This window comes from Oncorhynchus clarkii, chromosome 10 (genome assembly GCF_045791955.1).
Source record: "Oncorhynchus clarkii lewisi isolate Uvic-CL-2024 chromosome 10, UVic_Ocla_1.0, whole genome shotgun sequence".
Classification (NCBI taxonomy): domain Eukaryota; kingdom Metazoa; phylum Chordata; class Actinopteri; order Salmoniformes; family Salmonidae; genus Oncorhynchus; species Oncorhynchus clarkii.
In genome coordinates, this window is record NC_092156.1 from 70651475 (window position 1) to 70672083 (window position 20609).

The 20609-nt window shown below is 44.5% G+C and overlaps 1 protein-coding gene across 3 annotated transcripts in view; it reads right to left on the reverse strand.

Moving 5' to 3' along the window:
* LOC139419119 (tet methylcytosine dioxygenase 2) overlaps positions 1-20609 on the reverse strand; it is a 64369-nt gene that overhangs the window by 12520 nt on the left and 31240 nt on the right. For all 3 annotated transcript variants that reach the window (XM_071169061.1, XM_071169060.1, XM_071169062.1), the window contains exons 2-5: positions 2248-5406; positions 2060-2150; positions 860-953; positions 55-263 (exon numbers count right to left, since the gene is read on the reverse strand). In XM_071169061.1, the coding sequence (XP_071025162.1) occupies positions 55-263; positions 860-953; positions 2060-2150; positions 2248-5362 (3509 nt within the window). In that variant the 5' untranslated portion in view covers positions 5363-5406. The remainder of the gene's footprint in view (positions 1-54; positions 264-859; positions 954-2059; positions 2151-2247; positions 5407-20609) is intronic.

Below are 20609 nucleotides of genomic sequence, written 5' to 3' on the forward strand. Positions count from 1 at the left end.
GTGAAAGTTGCGCCCCTGATTAGAAATGACGATTTTAGAGGCAAAGGCCCTTACTCCTCGTTGATGGCACATCTTCGCTGGGTGAGAGCTCCGTGTCTCGTCAGAGTGTCGCTGAGCTCCATGTAGAGCTGGTCTGCCATGGTGGTGGGGATGCCGTCCCAGATCAGGATGATCACCACGATGCACGCCGCCTCGCACTTGTGGCGCTCCCGCTCACGCACCAGCACCAGGAGCTTCTCGTCCACGCTGCCGCGCCGGATCACCTGGAACACACCAATGTCTTGATTTATTTTATTTGATTGTAAATCTCATTGAGATGAAGTGCCTTTTTCCCAGAGGCATCTGGTCTGAGATCACAGAGAGATAGTACAGTAAAGATTCCCTTCAAATTACAATATTGTGCGTTTTTACAATTGACCATTTTGCTCTGAATACCAATCCTCGATTCTAATTTTGGCTATCCCTATTGGGTGGCAGGTAGCCTAGCGTTTAGAGCGTTGGGCCAGCAACCGAAAGGTCGCTGGTTCGAATATCCTAGTCGACAACGTGAACAATCTATTGATGTGCCCTTGATGAAGGAAAGGAACCTCTTATTAAGATGCCACCACCACCCATGACTTCAACTCTATTCTTAAACCAATACTGTCTGATCAAAGTATGGAAAGTACACATTACAGCATCCCCAATTCAGAGTGATTCCTCCATATATTTAGATTTTAGTACCCTCATTTGCTCCAGAGGCGCTGTACTACTATGGCTGACCCTGTAAAACAACACATTTCCCTGCACCTATCTGGTGTGTGATAATCATTTAAAAAAATGAATTTCGGAGATATTGTCATGCTTCATTCACACTTACCCATTTAGCAATGGGGCATCCCTGTGTACTCTTCCCTTCTTTGCCTGTGTACACCACTTTTTCAATCCTGATGGCACTGCCAGTTAGCCCAGACCTTCAAAAGCAAGGATGATAGTTAGAGTAGATGCATGTGATATAGTAACAGAAGAGTGTATGGCAATAAAATGAGAATATGAACAACGTTTGTTAAGTGTGGGTGTAAATATGGGGTCTGTTCAGAAGTGTACAACGTTACAGAGCGTTCTGATTGTAACGTCTCCACATTAAATGTGATATATATGATATATGCCATGATATATATATATATACACATACACTTGATGACTGACAGGGGACTCTGTGTTGAAACCACAGTGCCTCCATCTTGGCACTCTCCCACCGTTGTAAATAATATTTTGGAAGCTTTAGAAATGCATTTATTAATGTCTACATTATTAATGTCTACATTTTGTTTTTGTCATGTTTATTCTATTACAGACAACTTAATGCATACTTTTAAATTATATGATGTGACCTAAACATACAAATATAGAAATATAACATTTTCCTTAACTTATAATTTTTAGAGCTCACTAATGTTACTGTACCCACTACAACAACAAAACACATGTAATTCTGTCCTTAAAACACTGTAGAATTCCATTCTTTCCTAACACAGCCTGCTCCTACTGGGGAGCAGGCTGTGTTACTCAATAGCATCAGCAATCCAGGGCTTATGTACATCATTGGATATATGCCATTTAGCAGACACTGTTATCTAAAGCAGCATACATTCACACATTTTACGTACGGGTGGTCTCAGGAATCGAACCCATTATCCTGGCGTTGCAAGTGCCATGCTCTACCAACTGAGCTACAGAGGACCACAGTCACACAGCTACAGAGGATCACAAATGTAACAGGAATGGAACAAATACAAACTTGATGCACGTATTCCCAGGTTACATACTAATGGAATGTCTACGTGTCATATCCATGTCATGATTTATATGCCACCATGTTGAATTCTGGTGAGTGGTATAATCAGGAAACTGTTACTCTAAACTGTTACTCTACCTGTTCCTATGGTTTATTTGCGTGTGAGAAAGCGACCGTTAAAATGTTTGTTTGAAACATTGAAAAGTTACACATTCAGTAATTGTGTATAGTAAAACCTGTTCCTTTGTATTATGTGGGATGACGCGGGATAAAACAACCCACCTTGTCTCCATGATGTCACGGATGGCCTTGATATTCGGAGCGGAGCCCAGGTGAGTGTAATATGGCCCTTCGTCCTTCTCACTGATGGACTCTGTATCAAAACAAAGAAAGGCACAACCCCCATACCCAAATTAGACATCAACCGACAAATAATCTGTGTGTGAAGACAGACATGAAATGTGACTCACCCATGCAGTGGCAGGAAGGGATATCATACTGGGTCTTGATAGGAGTATCCAATAGGTTTTTAATGGGAGTATCCAAGAGTTTCATGGGGGAATTCATAAAACTCTGGAGCAGGGGTTCCTGCTTGGGGGTGAAGTCTAGGTGGGGTCTTTTCAGCCCATTGGAGCCAGGGGGCCCCATCCCCATGTCCTCCATCCCACCCGACCCACCGTCCAGGTCTGCGTGGGTCGAGAGCACCGTCACAGCGCCAGACTGCTCCACCTTGACCTTGTTCGGTGACCTGATGACGAGGGACTTCCTGTCAAAGACTGGCGAAAGCTGATACTGTCTGAGAGTCTGCTCCATGGTGGCTAGGATGCTCCGCTGGGAGCTGCTCTGGCTCCGCTCACCGCAGCACGACGTCTGGGGCTGTGGATTGTACTCCTGCTTGACCTGGATGCCCCCCGCTACCATACCCATCTCCCGGCCCTGCTGTTGATGCTGCATCAAGGGAGGTGGTCCAGGCCCTTGGTGGTGAGGGTGTTCGAACCGCGGCCCATTCACCATCTTGATGGGCCGGACGTCGTGCTTGAAATCTACAGGGGTCTGTGGATGAGGGGGACCCAGAGACTCCCGCTCAGACTGCCTCTGTAGAAGATGCATCCGCAGGGCCGCGTGCCTCTGGAAGTCCCCCTGGGGGCCCCCGTGTCCCAGGGGTGGAGGCCCCCCCCTCTGGAACTGGGCACAAGACTCCTGCTGATTCTGCTCCATTTTAGGATAAATCTGCTGTTGCTGTGCAGACACCTGCTGGTTTAAAGCACCGTGTGGTAAGTGAGGTAGCGGTTGTGGGGGGGTCTGGGTAAGGGGGAAGTCCATGTGGTTGGGGTGTGGTTGTCGGAGGTGGGGCGGCGGCTGCTGCTGGTGGGAGTATTGCTTGGGTCCGGGGCTTGGAGTGTACTGCCTCTGCTGTTGTTGTTGGTGCTGCTGTTGTTGTTGCTGCTTCATCTCCAGCTCCATCTCCATCTCCATGGTATTACTGCTGCTGTGTCTCCATGACGCCTGCTGGGACTGCTGTGCGTCGTTGGGCTGAGAGGGGTCTACAGGATTGTACCCAGGGTTGTTTCTCATCATAGACTGTATCTGCTGCTGGTGCCCAGGCTGGGGTTGACCACCCTGACCTCTGTAGCCTCCACCAGGGGATTTCAGCTTCTTCTCTAGCCTGATGTAGTCCTCCAGCTTGAGTTTGTTCAGCAGCTGTTGACCGTCCATCGTGCCCTGGTTGGGGTCCTGTGACTGGGGTGCGTTGACCGACTGCTGTCCGTCGTACTGAGATGGATGGGACAGCGGGCGCTGCTGCTGCTGTTGATGTTGTGGACGTTGTGGCGGCTGCAAAAAGCTAGGTGATAGTATTTCCTCTAGATCTGTGTCGCCTTCGCATAAGTGCTCTGGCTGCATGGGGGCTCGAAAACAATTCTCCCCCTGCTGCTGCTGTTGAGGAGGAGGAAGATTACACTGCTGCTGATGCATGTGTTGTGTATGTGGCTGCTGTTGAGGAGGAAGATTACACTGTTGTTGGTGCATGTGAGATGGGCCTTTAGAGTCGGCCTGCTGCTGCCACTCTGGGGCAGTGTTGTGTTGGGCAGGAGACGCTTGGTGAGGCGACTGGGCCGGCCGCGGCTGCTGTTGCTGGTAGGCCCCTCCGGTGGGTCCTACGTCAAAGCTTTGTCCCCCCGTCTGGAACCTCCGTGCTGAGTCGGGCTCCAGCATCTGACCCCGGGAGTTTAGATCTATCCAGCCCATCTGGGAATTAGGGCAACCGGGATCTGCTCCTCCTCTCTGCTGCTGCTGGGTTGTGTCTTTCATCATCCCGTTTTGATGGGAGCGTTGGGGTCCAGGCTCACTGCTACTGGGCAGGGAAGATGGGCCCATGGAGCCCTGGGGGCCCGTAGAGTCAGCTCCACAGGGGTTTCCTGTCTGCTGTTGCTGCTGCTGCATCCCATACTGTTGCTGCCGGCGCCTCCCCTCACTCTGCCCCATGCCTGTGCTGGGGAAAGGGCCGGGGCCGAACCCAACGGCCTCTTTTGTCTGCAGCGGAGTGCTCTGCTCTAGAGGGCTCGGGAAAGAGTTCTGATGGTTAAACTCCTGGTTAGGTTTCCTGTAAATGCCCTCTGTGTTGTTCTGATGTTGCGAGCCGTCAGCGGGCTGCTGTTGCGGGTGCTCTCCTCTGTAACTGTTAGAATACCCATTCACCATATACGGGGCGGCTGAGTTGTTATATCCATTGCTGCCTTGCCCTTTAGGGTCTGCTACCCCAGTCTGCTGATGTTTCTCAGAGGCAGGCATCTGGGCTGAAATGGGAGGGAACCCTGAGGTAAGAGAGGTAGGTGACTGCGTCGTGACTTGTTCGGGCAGTTCAGGGAGTTCGTTGGTGAGTGAGCTAATGTCGTCGACCAACCCCACCTCCGGTTGAAACTCCTGCACGCCCGTCTGTGCTGCGATGGACACTTGTTCTGGGTAATACTGAGACAGAGTTTTCTCTAGAAGGTCACCAGGTGTGCCTTCAATGGAATTGGGGCTCACTGTAGCACCGTTAGCTATTTGCTTGTTCCTCGATAGTGAGAAAATATCCCCTCCATTTGAGAAAGTATTACAGTTTCTCTTATCCAGTCTTGTCCCATCGCAGTCAAACTCCCCAGGCTTTGTCAACTCCGGGAAATCGTCCATGATGTCCCCACCATCCTTTTTGTCCCACATCTCCTCTCCATCCCCTCCATTCATCTCCAAATCCGATCTGAGTTTCTTGGCCTGGTGAAGGCCCAGTAAGGACTGGTCACAGAGCGCATGCTTCAGATCCCCGCCATTGATCATGTTATAAGAGCCTTGGTCGAACAGTCCCTGCACTCCGGCAGGACTGCTGCTGTTCTCCCTGTGTCTCTTCATTGGGTTGATGACCCCTGCCACGGCCTTGTTGTAAAGGTTCCAGTTTCCATCCCCGTTGATCTGCTGATGGGCTCCTTCCGGCGACTGGGTGCCATTTTGGAGCTTGGCGGTGATCAGGTTGTCTGGTTGAGTGGCGGCGCTGAGTTGTGCTAGTATCAGACTTTCTTCCGTCTCCTGGCTGGCCTTTTCTGTTTCCATCTGGCCTGCTCTGAGTCCATCCACAGGGCTGCCCTCTGTGCGTCCTGCAGGGGAGACGGAGAGAGAGAGAGAGGTATTACTAACCATGAAATACAGAAACAACAGACGAACAGTCCCTTAAATGTGTAATCATAAGGTAAGATTACACATTTAAACAAAACATGTGAATGGTGCATATAGCACTGATCTTGAATTAAGGTGGAAATGGGTATTTTATGATGATAGACAATTTTTATACAACCATCCTATGATTTGTCAAATGTCATCACTAGTTTCCACTTTCCCGTAACATCACATTAGTTCGAAACGAAAGGGAAAAAACACACATTCTCTCCTAAATTGAATGGAATTGGATGTGTTTATAAACACAGGACAAAACACATGTGGGCGGCGACACTTTGCATGGGGGCGGCAAGTAGCCTAGTGGTTAGAGCGTTGGGCCAGTAACCAAAAGTTTGCTGGCTCGAATCCCTGAGCTGACTAGGTAAAAACTTGTCGTTCTGCCCCTGAACAAGGCAGTAAACCCCCTGTTCCTAGGCTGTCATTGTAAATAAAAATTTGTTCGTAACTGTCTTGAGTAGTTAAATAAAGTGGCGGGAAACAGTGATTGAGTCTGAAATCATCGCCAGCCTGGGTCACAGAGTTGAGTCTGGGGAGTAATATGTTTACACTTGGCTCTGAGTGGATATCAGTTATGCGACATGAAGGAAGGCACAGAATTAAATTATCCTCAACTGGGTGGCAAGCAGGGAGAGAAATAAGAATGCTGGGGGAAGGTTATCCCAGGACAATGTGCCGGGTCAGCACGGAGTGACACACAGTGTGGGAACCAGTGCGGTTGAAACATTTTTACTTATGAAAAAGGAGGTCAGACTTTCTGTAATACTGTCTTGTGAGTTTCTGCCTTTATGAAATCAGAGATGGTGAAATACAATCAGCTCCATTTCCCTTAGAAGTGCATTAAGTCAACCGAGCTAAATGTAAAAATACCACGAGGCCAGATGCATAATATTCCCAGTCTACGCCCATCATGCTGTACCTGATGGGAGAAACGCCAGTGAAGTTGAGGAATATATCTTCTGAATGTGCTGCTTTTTTTTTAGACACTCATGAACCCCTTGGCACTCAGATTCTCACGAACACATTGGCAGCCAGAGCAGTATGAGTGCTTCTCTGAGACAGACTCTCTCAGGCAAAACATTATTGCGGAGACAAAACACAACCAAATTATGCACATTCACCCCCCTCTCCCAACCCCCCACCCCCGACGCAACGAGGCATTAGAAACTGTCTCTGTCTCGATATAGAGAGACGGCTCCAGGAAGGAAGGTGTCTCAATAAAGAAAGAAAAGCCAGAGGCAGCTTGCAGCATTCTTTGCGTGCGCAGCATATTCACGACACAGCACACAGCTCCGAACCTGAGCAGCTGTCTTTGGGGCTCAGCTTGGCGAGTGAGGCTTCTCTCCACAGCTAGAAGCAGCCGAGCATGTTTACAGAAGAGCGGAGGGAGAGAGAGAGGAGACATACCAACGGCTCCTCTACTCCTCCACCATGCCTCTTTCTTCTCAGGCAGATGCTACTTGTATCAAACAAAGGGGTGCATGTGTCTGATCACATGGCTAGACACTGACCTCATTCCATTAACTGCTACACGCTGGGAGTTTATGCTATAGAATGACTTGTTGGAGGATAAGATGACACTGCCCTTTTCTTGAAGGAGAGGGTGGGGAATAGGTTTTGTTCCATTTTTTTGCTGAGGACTGGTACCTTTTTTCATACAATATGGAAGAAAAAAATGTATATTTCTTAAAAGAGAATGAATGGGATCTTAAGCATTTACAAATGTGTAATGTTTTGTACGAATTGGAATTCGTAACATATCATACAAAATGGATGACGTTGTGCACAATTTTCGGGGACCCGTTTTGTCTCATGAGCGCTAATTTAAAAACTACTGGCTGAAATTATACAAAACCTCTGTATCATCACTTTTAAGGTATATTAAATATATTTGTTGCAGGTATAGTAAATATGAATATACACTGAACAAAATTATAAATGCAACATGTAAAGTGTTGGTTCATCTTTCATGAGTTGAAATAAAAGATCCCAGAGATGTTCTATATGCACAAAAAGCTTATTTCACAAAAATGTTGTGCACAAATTTGTTTACATCCCTGTTAGGAGAATTTATCCTTTGCCAAGATACCTAACAGGTGTGGCATATCACAAAGCTGATTAAACAGCATGATTATTACACAGGTGCATCTTGTGCTGGGACAATAAAAAGCCCCTCTAAATTGTGCAGTTTTGTCCCACAACACAATGCCACATAAACAATTGGCATGCTGACTGCAGGAATGTCCATCAGAGCTGTTGCCAGAGAATTGAATGTTGATTTCTCTACCAAAAGCCATCGCCAACATCATTTAAGAGAATTTGTCAGTACGTCCAGCCGGTCTCACAACCGCAGACCATGTGTATGGCGTCGTGTGGGCAAGCGGTTTGCTGATGTCAACGTTGTGAACAGAGTGCCCCTTGGTGGCGGTGGGGGTATGGGCAGGCATGAGCTGTGGACAACATACACAATTGTGTTTAATTGATAGCAATTTGAATTCCCAGAAATACCATTATGAGATCCTGGGGCCCATTTGTTTAAGGTATCTGTGACCAACAGATGCATATCTGTATTCCCACTCATGTGAAATCAATACATTATTTATTTAACTAGGCAAGTCAGTTAAGAACAAATTCTTATTTACAATGACAGCCTATGAACAGGTTAACTGCCCTGTTCAGGGGCAGAACAACAGATTTTTAACTTGTCGGCTCAGGGATTCAATCTAGCAACCTTTCGTTTACTGGCCCAAAGCTCTAACCACTAGGCTACCTACCGCCGCTAGATTAAGGCCTAATGAATTTATTTCAATTGACTGGTTTCCTCATATGAACTATAACTACACATTGGGCTTATATTGTAGTTCTGTATATATTTATTACATCAATGCTGAGTTCCACATTTTTCAAACTGTTGAAACATGACTGAGGCTGCATCATGTAACAACAATATTCTCCTTCTGTAATGTTGATGTTAGAGCCAGGCGGGGAAAGGAGGCTGGTAATATTACAGGTGGTAGATGGGAAAAGAGCTTGCTATGCGTCGGCTGTTTAGCACTGCTATTCCTCACCTTCTGCCTCATTGTAATTTACAGGTAACTGACAGAACAAAGGAAACACTTGAGTAAATGAGCCCCATCAAAGACAGTGTGTTGGCGTTTCCTTTATTTTGGCAGTTACCTGTACGAGGGGTGGTTGAGGCCAACTATCTTATAGGAAACTTGGCTTTCCCCTCCATATTGTCATGTCAGTAAGGCCATACTCTGGATAGTATAACCCTGGTTCCACAGAGGTGTGAGTCCCTGGTAGCCAAGACAGACAGTCTACTCTGTCCTATACTGTAGTTATGAACTTTATCATATGGCATTAGAGGTATAGAGTTAATGCAAAACTCCTAGAGGACACCTAGAGGGACGATTGGGCAGTCGCAGATATTGAATTACATTATGGATTTTATTGAGTTTACGCTTATCAAATCCATGACCTTTGGTTAGGCCGTTGTGACAGACAGTCAACTAAGTTCTCACTCTGGGCTGTCTATTGTTCACAAGGTCAAGCGATGACATCACGGCGGAGTCACGATCGGATAACACTGGATAGGCAGGAAATAAGATGCCTGATTCTCATATTATAATATGAGTCGGCCCCTGCAGTGCTCACACACCACATCTCACCCCCTTTGAGTCATTCTGGTCTGTTGTGACTTGACAACAATGCTGACTTGTCCTGCCCATTGCACCGCAATATCACCATCTTAGTAAACATCAACACAGCCAAGTCTTTGTCAAATTTTCAGCAGGCAAATTATGCTGATGTAGCATAATTACAGTATGTCCTTGTGCGGAGACATTTCAGAGAAGGGTTTCAGAGCTACTGTACACCAACGGGCCTATCGTAGCTAGGTGAGAAGCCAGTTAAAGGCTGTTGAGGGTTGTATTGCATTGTGATGCAGGGAGGCATCTCTCTCCAAGAAGAGAGAGTGAAAGAGCAATACTGTGAACCTTCACTCTTCTCCTTTCCCCTTCACCCCCCCAACCCCCCCAGGGAAGCAAATAGAGATTCCAGCGATGGCATTGATTTCTGTCTGCCACACGCCATTATTAATGCATGTAACATCCGCAGCATCTGCGAAATAATTACAGCGCGCCAGGGCCAGAATCCAGCCACAGTCTAATCCATCATAATTATGAGCAACTCCTCTGCAGATGTCTCAAGGAAGAGCCGGCCGCGGCTCAAAAAGGAACGGACTTTTCTGTAAAATATCACTGAAAGAGAGTTTCGGTGGTTAGTTTGACGCGGTGGGCTTCTAATGTTTGTCGACAGCGCCATTAAGCTGGGAGAGGGTTGTCATCCCGCCGTTGAGGTTTATGCTGTATCGCATTAGTGGAAACGAAGACTGTTCTCAGGACAGGTCTGCTGCTTTTGACTAGCAGAAGTTACTTTTAATAGCAAGTTAGGAGAATTAACGTGGCAGGTTAGGGCAATTAAGTTAAGTTTAGGAAAAGGGTTAGGGCAACCGAGACTGTTGTCAGGGCAGGTCTGCTGCTATTGACTAGAGCCTTGTCATCCTGCCGCTGAGATTTATGGGACGTGGAAGACGAGGGGTGGTCGTGCATGGTGTGGTGGCACAGGGCTGTATCTCAATAGTCTAAGATGGCTTCCTTTTGTCTTTCTTTACGCTTCTCCTTTCCCTTCGTCATTGATGATTGGAGGCGCGGACTTCCTCAGATCTCTGTTCTCTTAGGGACCACACACACCGCACGGAATGATGATCTGCTGTTTGTCTGCAGTTTGTTCGGCGCGGTGTGTTTCAGGGACCACCCGCTGGTGTACGTCTGACTGCTGACATTTTGTCCTGTTCTACATGTAGAATCAGTTTGCAAATTACTGCTGGCAATATATTCAGAGGTGCTAAGTACTCTTGGCTGGCAAACGCTACCGGTATGTCCGTGACTTTTAAAGCTCTCAAAACTCATGTCAGCAAAAATGTGTGTTTGAGGGCCACTAAATCATGTCCTTTCGTGCATGGAGCTCAGTGCAGGGGCCTCTAGAACGAAACCGCCACGGTCCGATAAGAAAAACATGGTCCCCAACCTTTGAAAAACATAATTGGATCCAGCTTTAGATTCCCATGAAAACTCTCTCCCTCCCTTAAAAAGCGTTCAGATCTATATGATGCCGAAGACTGATGTAGAAGAAAAGGAGATGTAATAATAAATAGCAGTGGCTGCGTGGTATGTTTCATTTGGCACAGTGTGTATGTGTGTGTTTGTGCACGTGCACACCAAGTCAGTGGGGTTGATGATCTGGAGGCCATTACAGTTGCTTATAATCATGCAAGAGAAGCTGTCATATCTCTCTCTCTCCCTCTCTTCCCCCCCCCCCCCCCCCAAGCCTGAACTCCATTAGGGCAAGAGAAGACTAAAAACAGCAGTGAGAAAAAGTTGTGTGTGCATACTGTATGTCTGTGTATCAAAAATCTACTAATGCACATATTGATGTATGGAGAGCTATCTATTTATCTGTCTAAAATAAGGGTTGACTGATAGTAGATACGATGTGCAGGCTACAGCTCAGTACAGACTAGGTTGAGGTCGAGAGGAGAAAGGGATATGAGTGTATGTAGAAAAAGCTCATATGTAACTGATTCAGCTCCACATGTGCTATATTCCGTGTGTCTGGCAGGAAAGGGAGTGCATGGGGTACAGTTCAGTTTGTATAAGTTTCTGAGAGGGAAGAATTTAAACGGGGCACCTGCTGGGGCAAACTGACAGGAAAAACGTAATTCATCATACCCGAAGTCTAGATGGAAAGTTTTTTTGACTTCTATGCCGGGGGTCATAAGGTTCACACTGTAGTGTGCTTCCAGCACTACCAATTTTTTACCCTTTAGTGAGAAAAAATATGTTTTATTATCACATACACAGGATAGGTGCAGTGAAATGTTGTTTTGCAGAGTCAGCTGTAGTAGTATGACGCCCCTGCAGCAAATTAGGGTTAAGTACCTTGCTCAAGGGCACATTGACAGGTTTTTCACCATGTCGGCTCAGGTATTCATTCAACTGGCCTAACCTGCTGCCCTCTACTCCTACAGTTTCTGTTAGTCACAATACAAAGACATTTCTTTACAGAAAAAGTTACTCGTCCACTAACGTGAGGCGATCAGATCAAGCCATTATGGCTCATGTTTGCCCCCTCCAGCTATGCAGTTGCAATGTCTGTTGAGTTTATTTTATTTTTACAGGGACAGTGCACTTTAATCAACGTTTCAGTAAAAGTGCTGGTTTTAATTTTCAACCACAGTCCCTGGGCAGGTTATTAAAAACAATTACAATATAGACAATCATTGAGCAGTGAGCACACGCAGAGCAACATAGGACAAGCAAGACGTAGAATACAGACAGAGCAACATAGGACAAGCAAGACGTAGCATACAGACAGAGCAACATAGAACAAAAAGCAGCAAGACAAAATTCATAAAAGCAACAAAGTGTTTCCACACCTCACAAGCTACAGACAACAGACAACATGGAAAGCGACAATACACAGTTAGGGATGTTGGGAAACAACAATAAACTCAGACTGGTGAAACTCAGGGCAGGCTGGCTGGCTGGGCATTAACAATGTCCCTCACTGAGACTGTGTGTCATCCCTCCAGGACATTACCACCTCAGCACCAGACCCCCGGTGTTAGAGTGATAAATCACACACTAATGAGCCAGCCTGCGAGGACAAAACAGGGTGCTGCTCTCCCTGTCACTCTCCCTGTCACAACAGAGGTGACAGACCAACTGGAGGAGGAGGGAGAGGTAGGGCAATGGGAATTATCAGGTTAACATCCAATCCACTCTGGTCGTGTCTCTCATGACGTGAACATGCCCCCAAGTTCTGATGTTGAATTTGTCTCACGTGACGTGAAAATGCCCCGAGCTGAGCTCCGAGTTTGAGTATAAAGTTGTTGTTGTGAGTAAGATGTCTATTGTCTACTCTAAGACTGAGTATGTCTCAGGATCAGGTCGACAATGAAAATAAAATGATAACGGAGAGTGGTGGAACGTTCTATACGTTATAGCTATTCGTGAAAATTATTTAATTTCCAAAACCGTTTCTAGTAAACTATCAATAAACAATCAATAGCTGTCAAGACTTGAGTAAGTAAGTATGCCTTGGACAAGTAAGCTTTGTCTGAGCCTGAATGGCCCATAGTCGTGACTAAACAGGAAAATAAGCAGAACATGACACGCATCGATATCCTGAATGAAACAATATGCCAGGGTTCCTCAACTGGCGGTCTGTGGGCCGAATCTGGCCCGCGGGGGATTTTATTTGGTCCCACAATTTTTTTGAGCAAATTTATTTAATTATTTTTGATGGACATAAAAGACTGTAAAAACACCAGCAAATCATCTCCACGTGATTTTAATTTTGGAAATCTGTTCCAAAGTATTCTCATTCATAATAGAGAGACACGTGATTGTATACAAATGTAAGCAAAGCTTGAAATTATTATGTTTTAGTCAAATATTATATCTGTTTGGGTTTCTTGCGGTCAATTAGCAGTCTACGAATTATTTGCAATTATGTTCTGGCTCCCTGACCATCCGCTCAGGATAAACCGTCCCACGGCTGTATGCAGTTGACGATCCCTGGTATTGACCATCTATTCTAGAGTGCATGTCCTTAGTTTTGATGCTGGAAACACATGGTGAAGAGCAGCCATTAATAAAGCTGATCTAACTAATTTAGTTCCACTCAGACTGAGGAGCTATTGGGACCCTTAAAGATGACGAGTCTTCCAGCAAGCTGCTGATGTGTGTGTGCATGTGTGTGTGCATGTGTGTGTGCATGTGTGTGTGCATGTGTGTGTGCATACGTGCTGAGCTAATCCCTTTCAGACACCACTGGATGTACCGTGCTACGGGCGTCCCCTCTCACCCTCCGCCATCATAATCAGAAGTGACAACGTCCCTTTGTCCAGCATGGGGGAACCCTCTTTGTTAGATAGCTTCACATATGGGCTCCAAAATACTTCAACATACCCAGACTGAGAATTAATGAATGCCTAATAGGTATTGTCTTTTCATGAACCCAAAAGGCAAGAAAAATATGGTCCACTTGGCGAAAAAAAGTCCCATGTGACTTTGTTTTGTTTAGTCTCCCTCTATGGAGTTAGTGTGTAAATCAGTAACTAAGTCAGAGGTAAAGCACTACCAGCGATCTGCTCCCAGCCCATGGCGCCCAGCCTCCCACTGGGCCAAGTCAGTGTGCGGCTTCGCTCCAGATCCTCGGGGACTCCGCTCCAAAGTTTAGTGTTTGCGGAGCAGAGCTGAGCTGCTTATCACAGTTGGATACACCCACAACGACACAAAAAAAACTCTCTCTGAGAACACAGATAACAAAGCCAAAGATCCCAGCTGAGTGCTGTACAAGCGCATGCACTGAGAAAAATGTCCAATGTTGACTGTGCCGGGTTCCAAAACAATAGGGACAGATTGGCTGCATTCTATGTACTGCTAATTAAAAGGAATGATTCACAGTCTTCCTATTTTAGCTCAGGAGTCTTCTGCATAATTTGAGAAACCAGTGTCAACAACAACCATATATTTCTATTGGAATCCATTGTGTTACAGAGCTTTACTGAAGATGCCTGATAGAACTTCACATTACTGATGCGTTTGATCTATTTCACATTGCCCTCTCCAGTTCCTAATGCCCACCAGGGAAAAGCTAGGTTTGTTATTCATTAAATGACTCCCTATCTTTAAAGGTAGACTCGGCAATATGATGTTGATGCAGAAAGCAAACAGCATAGTGGGTCAATTTCCGCAACATCTAAGAGCGTTAAAGCGCGAGGCTCAACTTCTCCACTGTTTTGGTCCCGTGGCTACCACACAGTAACAGCCTGAAGCGAACCCGTGCACCACAGACACTGTGTGTGACTGTGTGAGAACTAAGCGTTGCATCTCGCTCATCTCAATATCTGCGGTGCCACTCGTGGCAACATCATTCGCTGAGTCTACCTTTAAAATGGAATTCAAATTGAGCTAGGTGCCTTTGTCCCTCCAATGGTGTGTGCCTTTTGTTTTAATATTGTTGATTGTGTGCTGGGTTTTCTAGCGTGTGCTAGCGTACCTGTAGACTTCCAGTTATTGCGCTAACGCTAGTTAGTATTGGCTCGCAAAACTACCAGAATCTTGCCAGAAATGCCAGATTGTTGCAGTATCCCTTTATGCCTGAGGGTAAGGGGTTTGATACTGGCAACAGTCGGTTATTGCTGTTAGACAATGTAGACAGTGTGCGCACCAGTATCACTTCAGGACACTGGCAAAGGGACGAGCATGTAACTGTAATGAACAAGACATTTTGAGCACTAAATGTAAGGATTGTGTGACTTATTCCGACAGGAGAAGATTACAGATATTGTACTAGTTATGTAGGAACAATACTGTACTACTGTACTAGGCTACTGTACTAGGCCTACTGACTGTTTGTTTTGTCATGGTCAACATATGACTTAAAGCGGCTTCGGTAAAAAGCTGAAGGATGGGACTGGAGAAATGTAACCACTCTCAAATTTGTAGACAGAGCTATGTATGCAAGGACTGACCGTCCAAAATGATAGTCTTAACAATATTATAGGGCTATATAGTGTTTGTTTGCGTTTATTTAGTTAACAAACATTGGAGTAAAAAAAGCTTATATTTTGGGTTCTGACAGGGTAAATAGTTGAACTAAATTTGAGGCATTTCTAAGTAAAATTCTGTAAGAATCGATGGGTACATATAATGAATTTATATATCCAAACATGTAGCAACTGCAGTTTCCCCCTTTAACAGAAGTTGTCGGTTTCCCTTAGTAGCCTATCCAATGAACAGAGTGATTCATTTTGGAATTTAACTGACACAAAAACTCTCCAAAATACGCTTGGCAGACATTTATCTCGACCCTAATGCTCTTTCGTTATGTCATAATCTCAACATTTCCCTCCAAGAAACAATCCATGACTCTTTCAACGAGAGTTAAGTGCAGCAAAGTGCATTGCAGTGGACCCACACTGTGTTTTTGTTGTTTCAGAGAAAGAGGGAGCAGCAGCAATAGGAGAGGTGCGTTAGTAGACAGGGCCTATTGGCAGTCGACTTGGCAGCCGTACGTGACATTCACGGATAATGACAGCCGCTAGAAGGACCATGTCTCAGTTGGTCTCAGGTTCAGACTTGGCCAATAGTGGGGGTCAGAGACGGACTCAACATGTAGGGCAATTCTGACAAATGCCAGAGGGGCTGGTCCATCGTTAACCCAGTGGGCCTGTCTAAAGTCGGGTTTTAGCCCGGAAATATCATTATTTCTTCACTAATAATGTGGGCCTTGAGGAAGAATGGGCCGGTGTGTTATACACTGGTGGGGTATAAGGACATGCTCTGGGTCTGTACATATAGTGTCTCAGAGTACTGATCCAGGGACAGTTTAGCCTTTTAGATCATCATTTATATTATTATGTGGACAGAGGCGACCTGATCCTAGATTAGCACTCCTTCTCTGAAAGGCATTGTGAATACAGGCCCAGAGCTGGAGTTATTCAAGAAGGACTCGTAAATCAGATGCACACCCCGGCCGTCAAGCACCTTTTTCTTTGTCCCAGAATGGTCCCGAAAATAAGCCATTATCTCAAGTGTATGTTTCCCCTCTGTCGCCAATAGCTGCTTAACTATGTTCCTGTCTGTCGATACGAATGGGGAGCACGCTTCCATAGAGGCTGGACATTTTGGGGAAACGTTTGAGTCACTGCCAACCTTGTTAAACTGAATTACAAATCCAGCACTTCCAAAGTAACTTTTCTTAGTGTTTTATTGTCTTGTGTTTTTATTATTTCCACTTGATTTCCTCGTTTAAATGTGCCAAACACCTACGTAGTGAAATGTAATGCCAGGCCATGTGATTAAGAACACATTGGGGTGAACAAATGTGGCATGTTTGTCTGTCTGCCCAGTTTTTGATTTTCTGTTGTCACGTTTTCCTTCAGTCAATGTAGTGATTGAGGTTTCAGATACCTTTGTTGTACAGTATCAGTCGAGGTGGACATTTGAAAAGACTAGAGAATTAACACATGCCATTTTGGACCATAGATGTTGTACTTGTAACCCAGATGTTTCAAGCAATCAAGTCTCTGCAGGCATGGTCTCTCTTTCTCTCTCTCTCTCTCTCTCTCTCTCTCTCTCTCTCTCTCTCTCTCTCTCTCTCTCTCTCTCTCTCTCTCTCTTTCTCTTTCTTTCTTTCTCTCTTTCTCTCTTTCTCTCTTTCTTTCTCTCAGTCTCGTTCCCTCTTTCTTCCGTTCTTCACCCTAATGCTTTATAATTACTGTGTTTGTGTGTGTGTGTGTGGGGGGGGGGGGGGTCACAATGTAGACCACTGACCAGCCCAGGGCACTTTTGAAACAGCCGGCCAACAACTCAGTCACAACAGGACCTTTGTTAACTCATTAGTATAGTACTCCAGTACTACAGCCTGTCTGGTTCAAACTACACCGGACCGGACCGTATGTTTATCAAGCACTTTAGCTGGTTCACATATTTACATGTTTATGTGAACAACATGGTCTCTATGCACCATTACCACAATGGGGTCCAATTAGAAGTTGTCTCAATATTTAGAGTGGGACTGACCTCTCACCTCATACTGAACCAAGCAACACAGACACACACACACACACACATGCATGCACACACACTTTTCACAAATTACTGTACATCTGACAGTCTAACGTTGAAATGTAGTCTTTGTCTAATGCAAATGTTTCATCTTTTCACAAAGAGATGTTCTGTTACTTCACCAGTACACCCCTGTGAATAACAGACTGGCTCTACTGTATCTGTCTTCCCTCTGGTCTAACCAGGCAGCGCTGGGCTGGTTTCAAGCTGCACACTAGCTGTAGGACTTGAGTGACACCAAATCATTGGCTTCCCGTCCGAGCTGTAATTGGGTCAGATGACTGGCGTGCTACAGCGGTTTAAATCCCTCACATAAATATAGACTGGAAGACTCGCTTGCTATGCGGAGCTCCCCACACGACCCCCCCTCCCTTTTTCGCTACATTACTCCAGAGTCCAACTAGCTCTTCCTCATGCAAACAACCAAGTGAGTAATCAAGAGTCCTCGTATGTTGATTACTTTACGTTACGTTGCTGTAATGTAACGTAACAACTTACAATAAATTGATTGTATTGTAAAGTACCACTTTACAATAAGTTGCTGTAATGCAAAGTAACACTTTACAATAAGCTCTTATAGCTAAGTAGTAACACTGCAGTTACTACAGTAACAGCATAGTTATTTGTTAGTGTTACGAGTACTACAAGTATTACAGCAGCGTAATGCCAAGTGTACTGAGTTGATTCGGTCCATGGGGTAGTGCCTCAATGGTAATCCGCTCTGGATCACGGGAACCTAAACACTGTAATACGGTGTTGGTAATAAGAGAACTCGTGTTTCATTGTACGACAAAGCCTAACTATGCCTTTAAACAAATAAAAAAATGACAAGTAAGCATTTCATTGTATCCTGACGAATAAACATTAAGTGGATTTTGTTTTGGATCAGCACTCTGAGACACTTTATAAAATACAGGACCTGGACGATTAATGGAAAAATGTGCTACTTTCTTTGCAAGTTTTATTCTGACATCTAAGTTGCAAAATAATACCAGGCTCTGAAGTACTAGATTCTTTGTCGTGAAATATGAACTATTTCATTTTTTACTGGGACTCTTTTACGGCCTCCTGGAATCCACACATTATATTGACTCCTGTGGCAATAATACTGAACGAATGAACACATTTTAAGTGCAATACTAGAGCAATAGTATGCAAAAGTCAGGAATACAAAATACAAGTGAACACAAATACTATGTAATATAGGACGTAATAGACAACGTTATATATTGAGAAATAAAAGAATATACTGTGTCAAGTAACAGTATACAGAGCCTTGAGAAGGTATTCACACATCTGGACTTTTTCCACATTTTGTTGTTACATCCTGATTTTAAAATGGATTCAATTGAGATGTATTTATTTTTTGTCACTGGCCTACACACATTACCCCAAAATGTCAGTGGAATGATGCTTTTTGACATTTTTACAAATGAACAAAAAATAAAAAGATGAGTCTTGAGTCAAGTATTCAACCCCTTTGTTATGGCCAGCCTAAATATAGTGTCTTCAGAAGGTATTCAACCCCTTTGTTATGGCAAGCCTAAATACAGTGCCTTCAGAAGGTATTCAACCCCTTTGTTATGGCAAGCCTAAATACAGTGCCTTCAGAAGGTATTCAGTGCCTTCAGAAGGTATTCAACCCCTTTGTTATGGCCAGCCTAAATACAGTGCCTTCAGAAGGTATTCAACCCCTTTGTTATGGCCAGCCTAAATATAGTGTCTTCAGAAGGTATTCAACCCCTTTGTTATGGCAAGCCTAAATACAGTGCCTTCAGAAGGTATTCAACCCCTTTGTTATGGCCAGCCTAAATACAGTGCCTTCAGAAGGTATTCAGTGCCTTCAGAAGGTATTCAACCCCTTTGTTATGGCCAGCCTAAATACAGTGCCTTCAGAAGGTATTCAGTGCCTTCAGAAGGTATTCAACCCCTTTGTTATGGCCAGCCTAAATACAGTGTCTTCAGAAGGTATTCAACCCCTTTGTTATGGCCAGCCTAAATACAGTGTCTTCAGAAGGTATTCAACCCCTTTGTTATGGCAAGCCTAAATGCAGTGTCTTCAGAAGGTATTCAACCCCTTTGTTATGGCCAGCCTAAATACAGTGTCTTCAGAAGGTATTCAACCCCTTTGTTATGGCCAGCCTAAATACAGTGTCTTCAGAAGGTATTCAACCCCTTTGTTATGGCCAGCCTAAATACAGTGTCTTCAGGAGGTATTCAACCCATTTGTTATGGCCAGCCTAAATATAGTGCCTTCAGAAGGTATTCAACCCATTTGTTATGGCCAGCCTAAATACAGTGTCTTCAGAAGGTATTCAACCCATTTGTTATGGCCAGCCTAAATATAGTGCCTTCAGAAGGTATTCAACCCCTTTGTTATGGCAAGCCTAAATACAGTGTCTTCAGAAGGTATTCACAAAAATGTATTGTTACAGCCTGAATAAAAATGTAATTGAATTGAGATTTTGTGTCATTAATCTAGACACAATACCCCATGAGGTCAAAGTGGAATTCTGTTTGTAGGGAATTTGAGAAATGTATAATAAAACATGACTGAAATGTTTTGAGTCAATAACTCATTTGTTATGGCAAGCCTAAATACGTTCAGGAGTAAAAACGTGCTTAACAAATCACATAAAGAGTTGGAGTTATGGAGTTTTTTAGGATAAAAATAAACAGAATACAGCTATAAGCACAGTCAAAATCCAAGAGGAAAACCTGGTTCAGTCTGTATTCCAACAGATACTGGGAGACAAAAATACCTTTCAGCAGGACAATAACCTAAAACACAAATCTAAACTGGAGTTGCTTACCAAGGCTACATTGAATGTTCCTGAGTGGCCTAGTTACAGTTTGACTTAAACTGGCTTAAAAATCTATGGCAAGACTTGAAAATGGCTGACTAGCCATGATCAGCAATCAACTTGACAGAGCTTGAAGAATCTTCAAACGAATAATGGGCAAATATTGTACAATCCAGGTGTGCAAAGCTCTTAAACTTACCCCAAAAGACTCACAGCTGTAATCGCTGCCTAAAGTGCTTCTACAAAGTATTGACTCGGGGGTGTGAATACTTATGTAAATTAGATACTTCTGTATTTCATTCTCAAAAAACATGTTTTCACTCTGTCATTATTGGGTATTGTGTGTAGATGACTGAAAAAATAAAAGAAAAATCTAATTCAATTTGAATTCCGTCTGTAACATCAAAATGTGAAATAAGTCAAGGGGTATGAGCACTGTAATGAAGTAAAAAGTGAATAGTGACCTGCTGAGCAGCAAGGTAGAGTAGAAAAACTCTATGGTATTACATAATAGTGTGTGTGTGTGTGTGTGTGTGTGTGTGTGTGTGTGTGTGTGTGTGTGTGTGTGTGTGTGTGTGTGTGTGTGTGTGTTGGAGAGTGTGTGCAGAGAGTCAGTGCGAG